At 50.3% G+C, this 18401-nt stretch overlaps 1 protein-coding gene across 1 annotated transcript; it reads right to left on the bottom strand.

Moving 5' to 3' along the window:
• Positions 1 to 929: 929 nt before the first annotated feature.
• On the bottom strand, positions 930 to 16060 carry Krt7 (keratin 7). The gene is made up of 9 exons (XM_090326071.1): positions 15662 to 16060; positions 13905 to 14116; positions 12268 to 12328; positions 11676 to 11771; positions 9408 to 9572; positions 8015 to 8140; positions 5060 to 5280; positions 1595 to 1629; positions 930 to 1256 (listed from the first exon to the last, which is right to left on the bottom strand). Exons 1-9 carry the CDS (start codon positions 15983 to 15985, stop codon positions 1099 to 1101), a joined length of 1398 nt encoding a protein of 465 aa, XP_090182197.1. The 5' UTR covers positions 15986 to 16060; the 3' UTR covers positions 930 to 1098.
• Positions 16061 to 18401: the final 2341 nt, after the last annotated feature.

Raw genomic sequence — 18401 nt, 5'->3', positions numbered from 1 at the left:
CTAGTTAGGAGAGGAAAAGCCTAGATCACCTGACCTCATTCCTGGGATACAGTGATCTCAGCTCCAGCTCCTTGGCCCATGGTGTCAAATACATAAACTCTAATATTGACCTCTAAGACCAGGATGCTCTCCTCCTTACCACCACCACTCATACACATGCCAACAACATCACCAACCTCCCTTTCCCTGGGGACCTTAGATATAAAGATGACCCCCTCCCCCCCAATATTCACCAGATGTGCTCATACTATCAAACACACAAACCCCCATGCTGGAGACCCTGTCACTTGGATGTCCCCCCCCACCATAAGGTAAACCCAGGAATCACATTGTGACACCTCCCCTTCACCCCCATACCCCACTCCCCACCACCGGATCCAGACAGAGTCCAGCCTGTTCCTAGGCACTGAACAGGGCCCTACAAGGACCTACAATCTGAGATACCTTCCCATATATACTCAGCCCTCCTTCACTGCCTCAGATACAGAGCCTGGAAAACCCAGTACCCAGAAAGGCCTCAGAAAAATGGTATAAAAGTTGGCTGGAAGCCAGGCATGGTGGCTCACACCTGTAATCCTAGCTATTCAGGAGGCTGAGATCTGAGGATCAAGATTCAAAGCCAGCCTGGGCATGAAAGTCCAGGAGATTCTTATCTCCAGTTAACCACCAGAAAACTGGAAGTGGGGTGCTGTGGCTCAAAGTGGTAGAGCATTAGCCTTGAGCTGAAGAGCTCAGGGACAGTAGCCAGGCCCTGAGTTCAAGCCCCATGAGTGACATAAAAGAAGGTTGGTTGGGACACCCAAAGTGTGGCCTTCACACTACAAGAAAAAATGTGGTATAAGCAGCCCTTGCCAACCTGGGCAAAGGAGGGCTTTACGACTCACTTGCTGGCTGTGCTTTCCTTTGCTTCTATAAACAGTGCTAGGACCAGCCAGGATGCCAGGCATTGCATAGGCACCCCAAGCTTCCGAGGGGCTCTTTATTAAAGCTGTTTGTATACAAGTTTCAGGCAGCTTTTCTGTCTGAGGACAGAGATGGGAAGGTAATGAGCCTGCTATGATGAGGGCAGAGGGAGAGGGGTCTCCGCACACCCACAGCTCAGTTGTGAGTGCTCCTGCGCGTGGCAGATGTGGTTCTGATGGAGTAAGCCTTCAGGGCCCCCGGACCCCCGCTGCTTGAGAAGCCCAGGGCATTGCTTCCCATGGTTCCTCCGATGACCAGCCCTCTGCCGCTGCCCCCGATGGAATTCACCATAGCTGGGAGAGAAAAGAAGAGGCTCTATTGGTGTGAGACCTTCCCCCATCCCATCCACTTCATACGCCTGCCCCTCTCCCTCACTTCTGCCTGCCATCCCTGACTCCCCCACCAACCAGTCCAAAAGAAGCCTCTGACAGAAGCCCTCCCTCCCCCTATCACCCTGCGCCTTCTTATACTGCTGCCCTGGACCTCAGAGCTGGACCTGAGCTCCAGGGAACCTGCCAGCACTGTGGAAAGAAAGGAGACCCTGACCCCACAAGCAAAGCCCCCAAATTAGTCTGCCACCCTCGACACCTGGCCTCATCTGCTTAGCACAGGATGGGGGATAAGAACTTACAAATGTTCACAGCTCCTGCTCCATCTTCCACCAGCCTAGGGACAAAAGACAGGTAGATTAAAGCTCCTGCTTCAGTGCTGGTGATAATCACTCCTACCCACCTCCTTCCAGGGAGGTCCTCATCCCTTTCTTCTTGTCCCATACCTCCAGCCTGCCTTCAGTAAGGTTATAAAATGTGGGAAAATGAGTGAGGGCAGGTAGGATTCCATTAGATCCTTTTATCTCCTGGCCATATGACCCCCTGGGCCATCCCAGGGCTGTTTCTCACTTATACATTGGATGGAAAATGGTGTGTGTGTGTGTGTGTGTGTGTGTGTGTGTGTGTGTGTGTGTGTGTGTACAAGTATTGACATTTGAAGTCAAGACTCAAGAGACATCTCTTACCCTTTTTGCTGAAGTCTGGTACTCTACCACCTAAGCCATAGCTCAACTTCTAGCCATTTGCTGACTAACTGGAGATAAGAATCGCCTGGATACTGAGTGTCAGTGGCTCACATCTGTAATCCTAGCTCCTAAGGAAACTGAGATCTGAGAATTTAAGTTCAAAGCCAGCCTAGGCAGAAAGACCATGAGATTTTTATTTCCAATTAACTACCCAAAAAGCCAGAACTGGAGCTATGGTTCAAGTGGTAGAACACTAGCCTTGAACAAAAAAAGCTCAGGGATAGTGCCCTGAGTTCAAGACCAGGACCATCACAAAGAGAGAGAGAGAGAGAGAGAGAGAGAGAGAGAGAGAGAGAGAGAGAGGGAGAGAGAAACTCGTAACCTGTCAAGGCTGGTTTTGAATCTCAACCCTCAGATCTCATCTTCCTCACGAGCTAGGCTAACAGATGGGAGCCACCACCATTCAGCTGGATTTTGAGAAGGGGGTATATTATTTGAGATATTAGGCTTGTGTTGGTTAGATAGTATAGCTCACCCACAAGTCCTGCACACCCAGGATTTGGCAAGTGGTAGCTGTACTTATCATCTGTCACAATCCGCTTTCTCTCATCACACCATAAGATGCTAAGAGGTGGGCTGTTGCCTACTGATTCCTGTGTCTCCAGCTGCCTGGCATGAGGCCTGGAACTAATAGTATTTAATAGGTGTTGAAATAATTCATGAATTGTTGACTGACTGAATGAGAATCTAGCTAAGACTGAGGAGGGGCAGTAGGTGGAGTAGCTTTTGGCAACATGTAGGGATGAAACAGGTATTACGGTGGAAATTAGAAGTCTTTTCTGAAGTAGCTGGGTGTGTTTATTCGGTGACTCAGTTCCATTGTCACCAAGCCCTAGGGAATCTGTTCCTTCTGCAAAAGGGAGAGCCTGGAGAAGAGAGCCCAACTCTCACTCAGAAGGGAGCCAAAGATAGACTTTCCAGAAGCTTTCCGAATGTTTACTCAAATGATCTCTGCAAATGCTGGGAATTGTTAGAATTTGTGAGTGACAGCCGGGTTTAGTGAAGCAGTAATTCTATATAAGAATTTCTGGGCCGGGAATCTGGCCTAGTGGTAGAGTGCTTGCGTAGAATGCACGAAGACCTGGACCTGGGTGTGATTCCTCAGTACCACATACATAGAAAAGCCAGAAGTGGTGCTATGGCTCAAGTGGTAGAGCTCTAGCTTTGAGGAAAGCCCAAAGACAGTGCTTAGTCCCCAGGACTGGCAAAAAAAATAAATAAAAATTCTGGTTTGATGGCTAACAAATTCACAAGGAAGAGACCTAAACATTCAAGTTATAGTGATTTGTGTGATCTCTTTCTGTATTCCAAAGTGTTTATTATTGTACTTTATTTTACAAGTAAGCAACCTAAGGAAGACAAAGGAAATAGGCATCTTCTGAAAACCTCAGGCATGCCAGCTTTTTTTTTTCTCCCAAGTGGCTACTTTTCTGAGTGTGCTTCATTTTATTTTTGTAACTTCATATTCTCAAAGAAGGTCCTCTAGATTGCCTACATTTCAGGACCATAATCCTGAATCTGCTCCAGGTAGTACTACAGGGTAAGGGATAAATACTAAGTGTCCTCCTCTGCACCCTCATGGGATAGGGAGGGCAGTCTCCTCTCCAGGAACTAGGATGGAAATGTCACTTCCCATGCAGACTGGGAAAAGCTTTCAGGAGAGATATGTACTTGCTGTACATTGAGGCACATGCCTTACTCTCTCTGAGCTCTAGACCCCTCATGACCGCATAGGAGGAAGCTGGATCAAGTCCTTCTATAAAACTACCCCTGACTTCTAGGAATTAAAGAGGCTCAGGTTATGGGTTCCCAAGAAATGGGAAACTCCAGGCCTATGGGAGTGAATGTCGCAAAGAGAGACATTTTGGTTGCGACTCCTCATTCTTCTAGCCTCAATTCTCTGACACCTTTATTCCTCTCTCCTTCCCAGCTTTTTTCATCCTCCATCTTCTCCCCCAACCACTCAGAAAAGGTTCTTTGACAAATTTCATACTTTTAAAACACAAGTGCTTGGTCTCTGTGTGCTTCCTTGGTAGGTAATTTGTCTCCTCAATTGATTTGTACCCTCCCTGAGGGCAGAAACATGTCTTGCACATTAGTTACCTCTCTCCACGCTGAGTTCTAACAAGCATGACAAGTCCTCTCCCAAGCCTTTGCCCCCGCTATTGCTTCTCACCTCCCCAGATCCTAACCTCCCCTAGGCACAACTCTAAAGCCCTGTGTTGACAGAAAGAATCAATCACCCTAACAATGTGGAAACCAAACCCCAACTACATAGATGAAGCACCCTTGCATGAAAGACTCAGAGTCTTTCAGGTACAATATCCTACTGGACTAACTCATCCAGTTTCCTTTCTGATTTGCAGGCAAATATGTAAATTTCTCTGAGGACAAAGGAAATGGTCCTCTTCCAGCATAGTCAGTCCCATGTGGCTTGGTTTAGTTATAAGGTGAGAAGCAGCCTCGGCTCAGGAAGGATGCATGGATTAGGAACCCATAGGCCTCGATTACAACAAATGAAAGTGAACTCCAGATTTCACACCCTTTACATGGTAGAACCAAAATTCCCTCACCTATTTCTGTGCATATGTACTGAGGATCAAATAAGATAATGCTGCTAAAGCCAGGTTCTGGTGGCTCATGTCTGTCATCAAAGCTATTCACAAGGCTTCAGTCTGATTCAAAGCCAGGCCTGGAAGAAAAGTCCATAAGACTTTTATCTCAGTTAAAAAAAAAAAAAGCAAAAAGTGGAGGTATGGTTCAACTGGCAGAGTACCAGTCTTGAGCAAAATTCTGAGTTCACTAAAACACAATACCAACAAAAGATACCCCTGTTAATATCCCTTCATAACAACCTGTGGCCTTTCCTTCCAGAGGATTGTCTAGTTGAGAGCTAAGCAGCAAGCATCAGCTCTGTGCAACCGTACCTCTTACTCCTGTGCCCTGCAGAAGAGGGACACTCAGGAAATACTTGTAGATGGATGGATGAATGTTAAACCTAGCCCCCCCACCAACTCTCACCGGCTCTCCTCGCCCTCCAGCAGCTTGCGGTAGGTGGCAATCTCGATGTCCAGCGCCAGCTTGACATTCATCAGCTCCTGGTACTCACGCAGCATCCGCGCCATGTCCTGCTTGGCCCGCTGCAGGGCACCCTCCAGCTCCTCTTGCTTGGCGCGAGCATCTTTGAGGGCCAGCTCCCCACGTTCCTCTGCCTCAGCAATGGCAGCCTCCAACTTGGCACGCTGTGGGCAGCAGGAAGCTGTGAGCTGGAGGAAAGGGCCCACAGCCAGCACTCCCTTCCTGCTGACCCGCCCTACGGCACATACCTGGGCAGCTTAAGGTGGCTCCATCGGCCCTTCATCACACTCCAGGGAAGCCCCAGGGTGAAACACATACATGGATTTGGAGATGCAATGCCTAGCTTTCAATTTGGTCTGCCACTTACTAGCTAGGTGGCCTAGGCTCAGTCAGTCCTTCTAAGCCCAACTCTCTTCTTCTCTAAAAGATGGTCTCAGTACCTAAATTACAGGTCTATTGCCAGAAATTTTAGCATAGTGGCTAGCACTAAGTGCTTAATAAATGTCACTATGATTGCAATTCTTAATAAATGCTACCATGATGTGTGTGTGTGTGTGTGTGTGCGCGCACGCACACGTGCACGCACATGAGCATACACACCTGTGCCAGTCCTGGGACTTGAACTTGGGCCTGGGCACTGTCCCAGAATTCTTTTGTCTAAGGCTAGTGCTCTACCATGGGAGCTTCAGCTCTATTACCAGCTTTTTAGAGTTAATTGTAGATAAGTATCTCATAGACTTTTCCTACCCTGGCTTGCTTTGAGGTAAGAGCCTTAGATCTCAGCCTCCTTAGTAGCTGGGATTACAGGCATGAGCCACTGGTACTTGGTGATTACAATTAATAAATGCTACTATGATTATACATCCCTGGTCACCAGGTTCTCAGCTGGAGAGGTTCTAAGATCATGGGATCCTGGCTGAATTCCCAAATGCCAGGCCACTGACAAGGACCAATAACTTGCCTTTTAAAACAGAGACCCTGCTAATCACCCTAGATGACCCACAGGCCATGAGTTTGGGAAGGGACAATCTGGTTCTAATGGACTGGCATCTGCCTTGAGCAACTGCCAAACACTACTTGGCATTAGAGGGCCCCTGCTTTTGGGTCCACTCCCATGCTTAATGAGTTGGATCTTGAATCCCTCCTCCCCCTGAAAATCCATGTGGTTGGCTCCCAGCGAATAGCAGCACTATTGGGAGGTGTGGCCTAATGGAAGGAAGTTAGGACATTGGAAGTATGTCCTTGAAGGAGATGTGGGTACCCTATCTCATTCCCTTCTCTCTCTTTTGCTTCCTCGCTGAAAGAGGGAAGCCATTTTTCTTTACCACATGTTTCTGTCCATGATGTTCTGCCTGCCCTTGGGCTGGAAGCAATGACACTTAGCAACCATGTTCTGAAATCTCTTAAACCATGAGCCAAAACCAACCTTTCCCCCTTGGTGCTGGTTTTCTTAGGCATTTTTTTTCACAAGGATAGAAAACTGGTGGATGCCCCTACCACTCGGAGCTATCTCATCCTGAACCTCCTCTCATTCAGCTCAGAGACACATCTGCATCCCTTCATCCAGGGCTTCTTCTTGGCCTGCGGCCACGCTCTGCCCTCAGGTGCTTTTGTCTCATCATCGGAGGATCCTGCCTCTCGTCCCATGGTTATCCCCTTGGTGCTTTGTGCTGCTTGAGTTAAGACTATTCTCCTGCCTACTACCAGCCTCTCCCCAGACTCCTCAACGATGACAGGCACCCTGCCTCTGGGGCCCAACTCTGTCCTGTTTGTGGGTGCGTGTAAGAGCAGAGTTGGATATGGTGGAGGCTGCAAGGTTGGAAAAACATTATTCATTATTCTGAGTCTTCCCTCCTGGCCTGAAGGCTGGCCCCCTTCAGGGGGTGACTCACAGGCCCTTCATCCGTGCCAGGAGGCAGCCTCACCCTTGTGTAAACAAGCCTTCAGAGCCCAAGGGGAGGATGTGTGTGGGTCCCATCCCCCATCTCATCTGGAAATACCCTCACCAGTGCCCCACCAGTACACTGCAATCCAGCTCCCTGCAAAATGTCTCCATCAGTCTCATATCTGAGACCTGAGCCCCTATCATGAGTCAAGGGCTGGAAGAGAGGACAGGTGAGCCAGGTGGAGAGATTCTGCTCTCAAGGCATTGTCCCTTTTGGCAGGGGAGAGGGACAGTGTGCTGTGTACTGTATAACTTAACAATAAAACAACATGCCAGAAAGGGGTGGGCGCGTCAGGCAACTGTCAATGGGCTGCTGACATAGAGGCTGGCTGTTTGAAGAAGCCATTACCCAGAAAGGGTCTTTTGTTTTAAACTCTAGCTATGGGAAAGGGACAGCTACCACTGGAACTGGGAGAACTACATTCCAGGTGGAGAGAAAGCAAGTACACAGGGCCTGAAGCATAAACATGCATGTCTCAGACCGGATCCAGGAAGTAGTCCAGGGTGGCCCTCTCAGAGTGAGGGTGGGAAATCATGGGAAAGGTGATCAGAGTTAGGAAGGGGCTCCTGAGCCACATACTAGGTCTCTGCTGGTTTCAATCGCCCCTAGGAGCTGTGTGCACTCCAATGTCCCAAACTACCAGAGAGCCAGCTCTAAGTAGAACACTTTGTGTGAGTGTGGTGTGACCTCAGTCTGAGAACCCTTCTGCAGACTTTATACTCAATCAGGACTCTTCTTCTGGTCTCAAGTCAGACTCCAGACATGCACATTCGGGCCCCCTAAGCCTCACCAGGCAGCTGGAAATGGGAGTTACACCAGCCTCAGCCTGAGGAGGGTAGTATGGCACCTCCTCCCTCTGCCTCTAGGCCTCACCCTGAACTTGGCCTTGTTGGCTGCCTCACTTGTGCTCCCATAGAGCAAGGTAGGTGCAGGGAGAGGGGCTCATTCCCACCTGGTTCTTCAGACTGTCAATCTCAGCCTGCAGCCTCTGGATGGCCCTGTTCATGTCTGCAATCTCGTTGCGGGTGTTCCGAAGGTCATCTCCATGCTTCCCAGCCTGGGCCTGGAGAGTCTCAAGCTGCAAGAGTGACACAGGGGGAGGAGGGAGCACAAACCATGACTTCAGGACCTCTCCCTATCCAAGGAAAGCCCTGCCCAACCTTCGTTTCCACAGAAGGACACAGTCCAACTCCAAGTGAAGACTGCCAGGCAGAGGGATGGATCAGGGTTTAGTCCCTTCCTAACTAGGATAGTGCGGATCTAGAGATCAACCTTGGAGCTCTTCACACTGCCCTAGTGCTATGGAATTACGGCAAGTCTGGGAGGTTTACCATCAGCTCCCCCAGCCCCACCCAGTTCATAGATGTAAAGAGTGAGTCCAGAGGAAGGGTGCCCCAACCAGAGGATCCCAGAGCAAGTAGACAGCAACAGAGAGTCTGTGCTCTCATCCATGCACCCCAGAGGACTCCTGCTTGGGCTCAATGACACTGGTCCACCTCTGTGTCCCCTCTTGTTCCTTATCACCATGTCCTCAGCTGTCAGCTTCCATGAAAGAGGCTTCACAATGGAGTTTCCAGAGTTGAGGTCCTCAGTTCAAGATCTAATCCCTGCTCTTCTATCCTCTAGTTGGATGCAGTTAGGCCATCTAATTTCTCTGTGCCTTAGCTTCCTCGTCTCTCAAATGGTGGTCATAATTACTGCACACTTCATAGATCTGCTCTTGGATTAAATGAGTCAACAGAGATAGAATATTTGAAATATCACTCAGCACTAGGCAAGTGTTCCAGGTGTGATAGGTACTGAAACTATGTCTTGCTGAATTTAAGTATGTTTTTTTAATATTGGAAGTATTGGGATTTGGACTCAGAAACTTGTGTTTCCTCTTGAGCCACACCTCCAGCCCCTTTATTTTTCAATATAGGGTCTCACATTTATGGCCTGGGATATGATCCTATTTACACTTTCTGCATAGCTAAGGTGACAGATATGCACCACCACACCCAGCTATCTGTTGAGATGGGGTGCGGTCTCCAAAAATGTTTGCCTGAAACCATGATCCTCCTGACCTCTGATTCCCAAGTAGCTAGGATTTCCCACTTAGGGCTCCCCAGTTTAATTACTAATGCCTGTCCATTGCCTCTGCCTGTTTCTGAAACAAGGCTGGGACCTCCCCCAAGTTGGGGGTCTGATTTCATATCCTCTTCTTCATGGGTTCTAGAGAATTCAATGATCCTAAGTCACCAGTGCCTACCAGGTTCTGAAAGCTCCAGACTGGGTTAGGAGGAAGGCAAGATCCCACCGAGGACTCTGGCAAGAACAAGGAAAATATCCTAGTGACCACATACCTTGGTCTGGTACATGTGCTCGGCCTCAGCCCTGCTGCGGTTAGCCATCTCCTCATACTGGGCCTTGACCTCAGCGATGATGCCGTCCATGTCCAGGGAGCGGCTGTTGTCCATGGACAGCACCACGGACGTGTCCGAGATCTGCGACTGCAGCTCTGCCAACTCCTACAAAGAAGACATACAGAACACTGGGAATAGGCCATGATCCACCTCTGTGCCCATACCTGCCCTGAGGTCTCACTCAAGGAAGGGAAAAGAGAAAGGAAACTGGAGTGGCTTGAGTGGCCAGGCAAGGAAGAACATAGACCCAGCATATGCTGAACAGTTCTGCCCCCAGAATGTCCAGTGACAGTCTGGTAGGATGAAAGGGGGTGAAATGGTGGAGGCGTACTGTGTGGTGGCCCAGGGCTCAGGCTCCAGTGTGATGGGGGAGTGGACATGGAGAATCAAGCCATACTCCACGCTGTAAGGGAGGTTCTCTACAACCTTTAAAACAGGGGAAGCGGCTATACTGATGGGCAGGGAAGCTTGTCAGTGAGAAGTGTTAACATCATAAGAGATATGATTATTTTTATAAAAATGTATCACTCTAAGTAGACAAAGTCTGGAAAGATAACTACAAAGATGGTAGCAGTAAGTATATATGTTTTTGTTTTGTTTTTTTCTTTTAAACGTTTTTTATTAAAGAATTTATTAACATTGATTTTTACATCATATTTCAAATGTCATGTTTAACAAACAAATATTCAAGAAGGGAATCTCTATGTACAATCACTGGCACTTAGATTTTAGAACATTATTAAAATTAAGCTGAGGGTTATATAGATACATATCTATATAACATAACATTATGCCTATAGAGTATATAACCCATCCTACAATTTTGTGTCTATGTAGTTATGTTTATATCTCCAAGACCATTCTTTTCAGTTTTATGCCTTACTTAATGTTCTGCCTTGGGCAATGAGTATGTACTACTTTTACAATGCTACTTCCACAAGGAAGCAATCAGATGTCCTATATAACTTACACAGATGTAACATATATATGCATGTGTATATAGATACCTGAGGTGATAGATAGATAGAGGAAAAAGAGAGATAGAATAGATAAAGGCAGGCAAACAGATTGGCGGACAGACAGACAGAGAATGTAAGGTCGGCCCAGAAAGGCTGTTCTGGAGTGACCCCTTCCCCCCTTCCTGGCTAAGTCTCTGCTCAGTATCTGAGTTACCTAGGAAGCTGGCACACCTGGAGGCAGTCACCTCCCCCTTCTCAGAGGTCACATCGGTCATACGTCCCATGGGACTGTGGGAGGGTCCCAGGCTCTGACATCACATCCTCATCCATTGTGGCCACATGTCTCCCTCACCTGGCCACACTTTCTCCCTGCTCCTCCCCTACATAAGTAAGGGCCATGACCCTTTGACTATGTGTCTCCATCATGCATGGTGGGGCACAGTTCAGAATAAATGTTTCCTTCCGGCCTGAATACCATATGGTGTTCTCTTCTCATCAGCCTAACTTAAACTTAAATCTTACAGATAGATGATAGATAGATAGATAGATAGATAGATAGATAGATAGATAGATAGATAGATAGATAGATTACACCAGGCATAGGAAGACATGGGCTGAGCTGGGTTCGTGTGAATACCCCTGAGGACCTGGCCCCTGAAATTCATGTACACATAGGCATTTGCTCTGAAAGGCTGATGGAGGCTAGGTGGTTCATACAAAGATGAGGCAGGCTGAAGGAACTGAGAACTGGTGTGTACTTAGCCAGCCCCAGCCTCTGCCAGATGACTACCATCCTATCTCCTGCCTAAGGCCAAGGAGGTTGTGAAATCCCCTTAAGGGATTTTAAAATAATGGAAGCCCAGGAATGCAAAGAGAAAGAGTGACAAGGGAAGCATAAAGAGAAGAGCAGCTGCTTAGTGGGTAGCTACATCCCCAGACTCTCTCAGACACCCCATATCTCCTAACTTGGGCTTCTCTGCCCTCTACTACAGCTAGTTTGCCTTTGAAGCCCCTCACAGCCTGGGGGCCTCTCTGATTTCTTCCAGGCTCCTGTCAGCCCTGCCTCACAAATGCTGCAGAGATCCCACATTTCCCCAGAGGCTGATCCTGATCCACTCAACCTTTCTGCTACTTCCAGCTTTTCCCAACCCCTGAGTGAATCATGGATTTCCCAGTCCAGAAAGGACTCCCCTCCCCTAACACACATCAGGATGGGAGTGACCACCTGAGTGTTTCTTGAGGTCCTCACCTGCTCATTAAGAGTCTTGAGGAAGTTAATCTCATCATTTAGGCTGTCCACCTTAGCCTCCAGCTCTACCTTGTTTATGTAGGCAGCATCCACGTCCTAGAGAAAGAGGGAGCAGAGGGAAACCAGGTTTTCAGCACAGAGAACATTTCATGTATGATAGGAACAAATGAGCCAGCCCTGTCTAATCCTCTGGGCTAAACCCCCCTGGCCTATCCAGAAACCTGGCTTCTCCATGCCATGCGAGAACTCATCTCTGGTTCTCCAGGCTGTGAGCTGGATGTGAAGCATCTGGACATATCCCCAAGTCCAGCAATATCTTCCTGACTCCACTGGTAATCCAGGGCAGCCAGAAGTCTCAAACCTAGCACTTGACCAATCCCCAAAGGCGCGCGCACGCGCGCACACAGACACACACACAGACACACAGACACACACACACCAAGCTGTGCTATGCAAATTTCTCTCTCTAGTAGTCTATCACTCCTCTTTGTGTAGCCCAGGCCAGATTTGCCCGCCCCCCCCAAAAAAAACCCAAACATGGTCTCCTGTCCCATATGCTTTCAGACACCCCACTATCCTGGGTGCACCTCACCTTCTTCAACACCACAAATTCATTCTCAGCAGCTGTACGACGGTTGATTTCCTCTTCATATCTGCGGGGGGGGGGGGGGAGAGAAGCGGCATGGTGCAGGCACAGCTTTGCCTCTAAGCCCCTTGTAGACAGGTGGGAAACTTTGACAAGTAATACATGTGAACTAAAGGACAAAGGCAGCATCCGCTCAGGGCAGGGCAAGGCAAACAAGAACCTTGCTTAGGGCCTGCTTTGGGGCCTGCACTGTTGTGTACTTCCTGTGCACCAGCTCATTTCATCCTCAACACAATCCTGTAAGGACAGCATTGCGATTGCAAGAGGTAGGAATGGTGGCACAGAGAAATAAAATAACCAGGTACCAAGTCACTAAGATGATAAGGGACAAGCCCAGACTTGAGTCCTGACCCCACAGTCTCCATTCAGCTCATGCTTAAATCCCACCCAGGAGGAGTAAAGCTGGGCTGTGCAGTGGGGTCAGCTTCTGGAGTTGAAGAAGAACCAGGCCCCAGCTGCATGGCTCAGCTCTCATTCCTTCCAAATCCTGCCTCCTTCCAAGAGTCAGCTCTTGAGTTTTGGAGGACCATGGCAAGTAGCAAAGAGGAAGAGGGCACGCTGACTTGACAGCATGCTTATGTGGATGCTCAGAAATAGATTTTAAAAAAGAGAGATAGCGCAGCAGTGCCCAAGAGCGGCTGGAGGCAACAGGCAGAGCCTGGGTGTTGAAGCAATAGGCTGCCCACACAGACTAACCCTTTCAGGACCCTTCAAGTCTTAGGGTATCCCAGCCACAAAGTTGCTCTTAGATTCTTACAGAAGCTATGGGGATTTGTATGAGACCCCCTGTCCAGCCCTGCTTCTGTGCTGCCTTGCTGGGCCCAGAGGATACACAGATTGGGGTTTCCAGAGCAGCAGTGCCAAATCTCCTCCCCACTCCTGTTTCCTCTGCCAGCCTCTCCTGCAACCCAGGCCTGGAGCTCAGCCAGGGTCCACCAGAAGGGACTCGGAGAGCCTTGGAATAGAGGGAGGTGGGTGTGGGGTGTACACACAGGCATACCAGTGAGTCCCTGACAGCAGGAGGCTGGGTGGTTACCCTGTCTAGTTCCATCTGTTGTAGATTAATTTGTTGACTTTTGCTCTAGGGAGGTACCAGATGGGGGGACACTTCATAGAAGCCCTGTTTGCTCTCTTCCAGTCACTGCCTGTATACCTGTCTCTGCTTAGTCACACAGTTACAGGCAGAGCACAGAGCAAACTCACTGTCCCCAATGTCCACTGGCAGGTGTGTCAGGGTGGGGCCCACCTGAGCTTCCAGCTTTGATTTCTGCTCAATGGGAAGAACAAAGGAAAAGAGAGCCCAGCAATCATTTAAAGAACTGTCCTGAGACCGCAGGGCCCCCTCCTTCTTGCAGCCTCCTTCCTGGCTCTGCTCTGACTTCAGTCCTGGCACCTCTGCCCATCACTGGCCAGGACAAGTTCTCCCTCCTTGCTTCTTACTCCCCACACTGCCTCTTTGTCCCCTTCCTGGGAGTTACTGGGCAGAGCAGCTACCCACTCTGACTCCCTGAGCCAGGGACTTGCACAGGGTCCCCAGATTATCCCAGGCTAGGGATCCTTGAGCCTGGCACTAGGGAGCTTACTTATTCTTGAAGTCTTCCACCACATCCTGCATGCTTCGCAGTTCCACCTCCAGGCGGCCCCCATCCAACTGCAGTGCCTCCAGCTGTCCTCGAAGGCCAGTAATCTGGGCCTCAAAGATGCTGGGGAGGCGACTGCTCTTAGTTGACTTCTGTTCCTGTAGCAGTGCCCACTTGGTCTCTAGCATCTTGTTCTGCTGTTCTAAGAACCGCACCTGGGAGGGACATGGAGGAGGAAATTCCTGAGGCTCTGACTATGCCACCATGCTAGGTAGAAGAGAGCTGCCCGGTCTCCCATGCTCCCATTGCCTGGTCCCCTGACCAAAATGCCTTGTACTTGTTCCATTTCTCTTCTCCAGGACTCTGTTTCAAGCAAACAAATGTGAGCCAAGGAGCAAATCAGCCTGGCCTACTAATGTGTGGGGGTTCCCACCTGCCTTTGTTCCCCACTCAGTTCTCTTCCTCCCTTCCTTCCCCACACGAGGGCCCCTGTACACCCCCAAGGCCTGCCTGGGGATGTCAGAGCCAGTCCCTTCCTTATGGCCTGGACATCTGTTCCTTCTAGTATCCTCTCTCCTTCCCTTTGTCTCCAGTGAGACTGAGGATCAAGTGCTAAAATCAGTGCAACATAAAAGAAGCACCTTTTCTGTGCTGGGCTCTGGGACCCAAACAGGCTCTTAGGAAGCACCCAGCATGCCTCGGGGTGCGAGGCAAGCCAAGCCACTCAATAGCAGCATCACAGGGTTACAGACCTGGGTTGCACAAAAGGTAGGAATCTGGGCCTGAGGCTACCTAGGGAGGCTCCAGGTGTACCTGAAGCCGGGATAAGACTGAATAGTAAAGGCAGTACAAGGGAACAGAGGCATTGAGGAAAAAGAGGGAAAGTTTTGACTAAGCCGAAGAGAGAGAACCTAGCAGACGGATATTATGGTAGAACCCCATTGGAGCTAATGGCAGGCAAAGAAAAGGGGAACTTGCCAATCTTTGTTCTCTAAGTCTTTTTTATCTTCCCTTAGTTCCTGGATTCAGCTCCACTTAGCCCCACTTCTCCCAGACCCACAAGTCAAGTGTGATTCTCCTCACCCCCCCCCCCCAATCAACCACTGCTCCTGAGAACTTGTGTGTAGCTAGAACAGATAGGGACAACTCTTCCCTGGGGCCACTCATTCCCACTCTCTGTCCCCTACTAGGCTTTCATTAGGGGCTCACAGTAACTTCACCTGGGACTACCAAGGCTGGCTGGAGAATCAGGAGTAGGTGGGTGGGGCTGAAGACCCCCTCCTCCCCTTCTTCCCCTTCCCAGGCATTGATTTCAGTGGCCACACTCTCTTATAATCCATGGCTCTTCAGTAGGAAGGCCATGTCCCCCCAATCGTGGCTCTTCACAGCCTACCCCTGTGAGGAAAGAGGCCCACAAGATGGCCTGCTTTCTGGATCTCCCAGTCAGATGCCTAAGATCCTGGTTCAAGAACCTCAGAAAACTTAGAAACAGCCAGCCAGGGCAGCCAGCTAGAACCTGGGAAACCTTCCTGGAGCAAAGAGAGGGACCATGGGGCAAGTGGAGGAAAGGAGAGGTCTTGCAGACAGAAGGGGACCAAAGAGCAGACTCAGTTAATTAGTGGGCAGCTGGAAAGCTACAGCGCCCTATCACTCCCGATACCGGTGGGAAGAGAAGCACGCCAGGCCTCCTGGGGCGCGCAGTGGACACCCGCAGGCAGGTTCCTTAGGGCTGCCGGGCTGGGTCCTCCTGCCTGGCTCACCTTGTCTATGAAGGAGGCGAACTTGTTGTTGAGGGTCTTGATCTGCTCCCGCTCCTCCTGGCGTACTTGCTGGATGGTGGGATCGAAGTCCATCCGCAGTGGAGCCAGCAGGTTCTGATTGATGGTAACCTCACGGATGCCGGCACCCACGGGGGCCCCATAGGCGGAGCGCCTGGCCACGCGCGGCCGCGAGGCGCCCAGGCCATAGAGGCTGCTGCTCCCAAAGCCGCTCTGGCGTCCTGAACTCAGGCGCACCTGGGGCCCGGGGCCCGGGAAGGCGGCAGAGCGCGAGCTGAACATCTGAGAGCTCAAGTGGATGGACATCCTGGCCCGACCCAGAAGGATCTAGCAGCGGCGGGGGAGGAGGAGCCCGAACTCGCTGACCCCTGGCAGACTGCTCCCCTTATACTGCGCAGGGCGCTGGCTGCTGGGCTCACCCAGGTAGAGGGGCGGGGCCGGGCTGGCCGCCGGCCACCTTTCTTTGCCTCCAGGCCACTCTGAGCAGCCTTGAGACCTCCTCCAGGCCGCCCACAGCCACCGCCCAGACCTTGGGTCCACGCAGGAATGGCCTGCAGAAATATCCCGAGACAGGGCCCACCTCAGGACACAGAGAGCGCAGCAGGGAACGCGAGGAGCCTGGACACCTCTTGGAGACATCTCTGGAAGATATCTCACAGAGATTACGCGCAGCTGGTCAGGAAAGGCTTCCTGGAGCAGGCTGGGGAACCCGAGAAAGAGCCCCCCCCCCCCCCCCCCCCCCGTCTGAAGGGAGGCCAAACAGGAAGAGAAAAGGGAAGAGGGGGACCAACATTGCAACCCACAGGCTACTAAACCCAGAGAGAAACTCCCTGACACTCTCCATCCCCCAGACCAGCTGCCCCAGAGAGGATCTGCTCCATTCTTGAGCAATCTGGCCCTGGAATGGACCTGACTTACTGTTTTCCCTGGCCATGCCCCAACAACATACCACGTTTCCATAGAAACTAGTACACACTTCTGGCCCCTCCCCATCCCATTCCAAAGGGCCTCTGCAGCCCAGCGGCCAGTATCTGTATCTGGCCCCTACTCACCTTCCTGCCCACTTATTTTATGTGTTTCTGTAGAACAGAGGGTCACTTGTGTGTAACTGTGGCGTCCTGTGGTGTGGGTACAGTTCTGTGTGCCTACACACCTAGATGTCTTCATAGGCTCGATATATAACTGCACACATCAAAGCTCAGTGCCAGTATCTCACACCTGTGATTCTAAGGCTAAGATGTGAGGATCTCAGTTCTAAGCCAGCCCTGGCAGAAAAGTGCTTTAGTTTCTTATCTCCAATTACCCACCAAAAAGCTGGAAGTGGATCTATGGTTCAGAGTTGAGTACCAACCCTGAGGGAAAAAGTTAAGGGCCAGCACTCAGGCCCACATCTATAGCCACACCTGTGTGTGTACATGCTTCTTTCCCTCCAACGTTGTTCCATTTTCCTGTGTAAAGGTCCCAGTGTGATGGTGGCTCTACTTCCCAATTCCCTGTACTTTCTCCAGTGGAACCCAGTTGTACACCTAGAATAGGAAATCTGGGCCACATCAGCAAGCTAAGTGCCAGCTCGCGTCATTTAACTCCCAGCATCCCGCAGCAACACCGGTTCCACATGCTGTACACTCCCCTCCCCCATTTTTCCCAGACAGGAAGTTGGTCTTTAGCCAACCTGTAACACTGCCCAATGAGTTGACCACAGCTCTCACCTCCTACCTGCCTGCCAAGCCCTTAGAGGAGACCTGCGTAGGGAGGGTAAGGATGGAACGTCCTTCCTGGTTTGCAACTTCAATTAAAAAAAACCCTAAGCAAGCAAAAGAGACCGATTGTTTAATTTATACTCTCTGTGTGTGTGTGTGTGTGTGTGTGTGTGTGTGTGTGTGTGTGTGTGTGTGTATGTCCCCTCAACTTCCTTATCTCTCAGGACTCATCCTCAACTCTTTTACTCTTTCAGCCCTACCCATTGTCCTGAAGCTGGCCCCCTCCTCCCCTCTGCATCTATAGTCCCCACCCCCACTCTACCTCATCTGTACCCTTTGCTTTCCTCCCAAGGAGTTTCCTCCCTGCTCCTGAGATGACTAAGAAGCAGGGCATTGCTGGCATGTGCTCACCCAGAGAGGGGTTCCATACCAATTGAGAGCTTAGGGAGACTATTGCAAAAAGAAAATGTATCTAGGCTCTCCAGCCCCAGGCCTTGGGCTCTTTCCTTCAACTACACTTCCCCATTCCAGGCCTCCCCATATCTACCCTGGGCCTCTCATCCCCTCCCTGAAGCATTCTGGCGAGCTCCAGTGCTCACCAGATTCCTCCTGTCTCTACATTCCCAGGTCCACCCTAGGGGCCCACTCAGTGCCAGGCAGCTTACCCACAACCTCCTCTGGAGGACTCCCCAAAGAGCTCCCAACACCCAGAGGCCTCCGATCAAATTCCTGCCTTGCAAAAGTTACTACACACACACACACACACATACACACACACACACAAACACTACCCTTTGTAGTCATAGACTGGCCACAAAGCCTCTCTATGACCTCTACTCCCCAACAAAGACACATTCTCTTTCTGTCACTGTCTGTCTGTCTGTCTGCCTGACTCTAACACACACAAACATGCATCAATACACACTTTCTCACTCCTCTCACTGTCCTACTACACCTTCTGAAACCCAGCAAGGAACAACCATAGGCCCCAGTCCACAGCCCTGCTCAATTCTATAAAGCCT

The sequence above is a fragment of the Megascapheus bottae genome, chromosome 2, assembly GCF_031878675.1.
Source record: "Megascapheus bottae isolate mThoBot1 chromosome 2, mThoBot2.hap1, whole genome shotgun sequence".
Lineage (NCBI taxonomy): Eukaryota > Metazoa > Chordata > Mammalia > Rodentia > Geomyidae > Megascapheus > Megascapheus bottae.
This window is presented reverse-complemented; position numbering and strand designations above follow the sequence as displayed.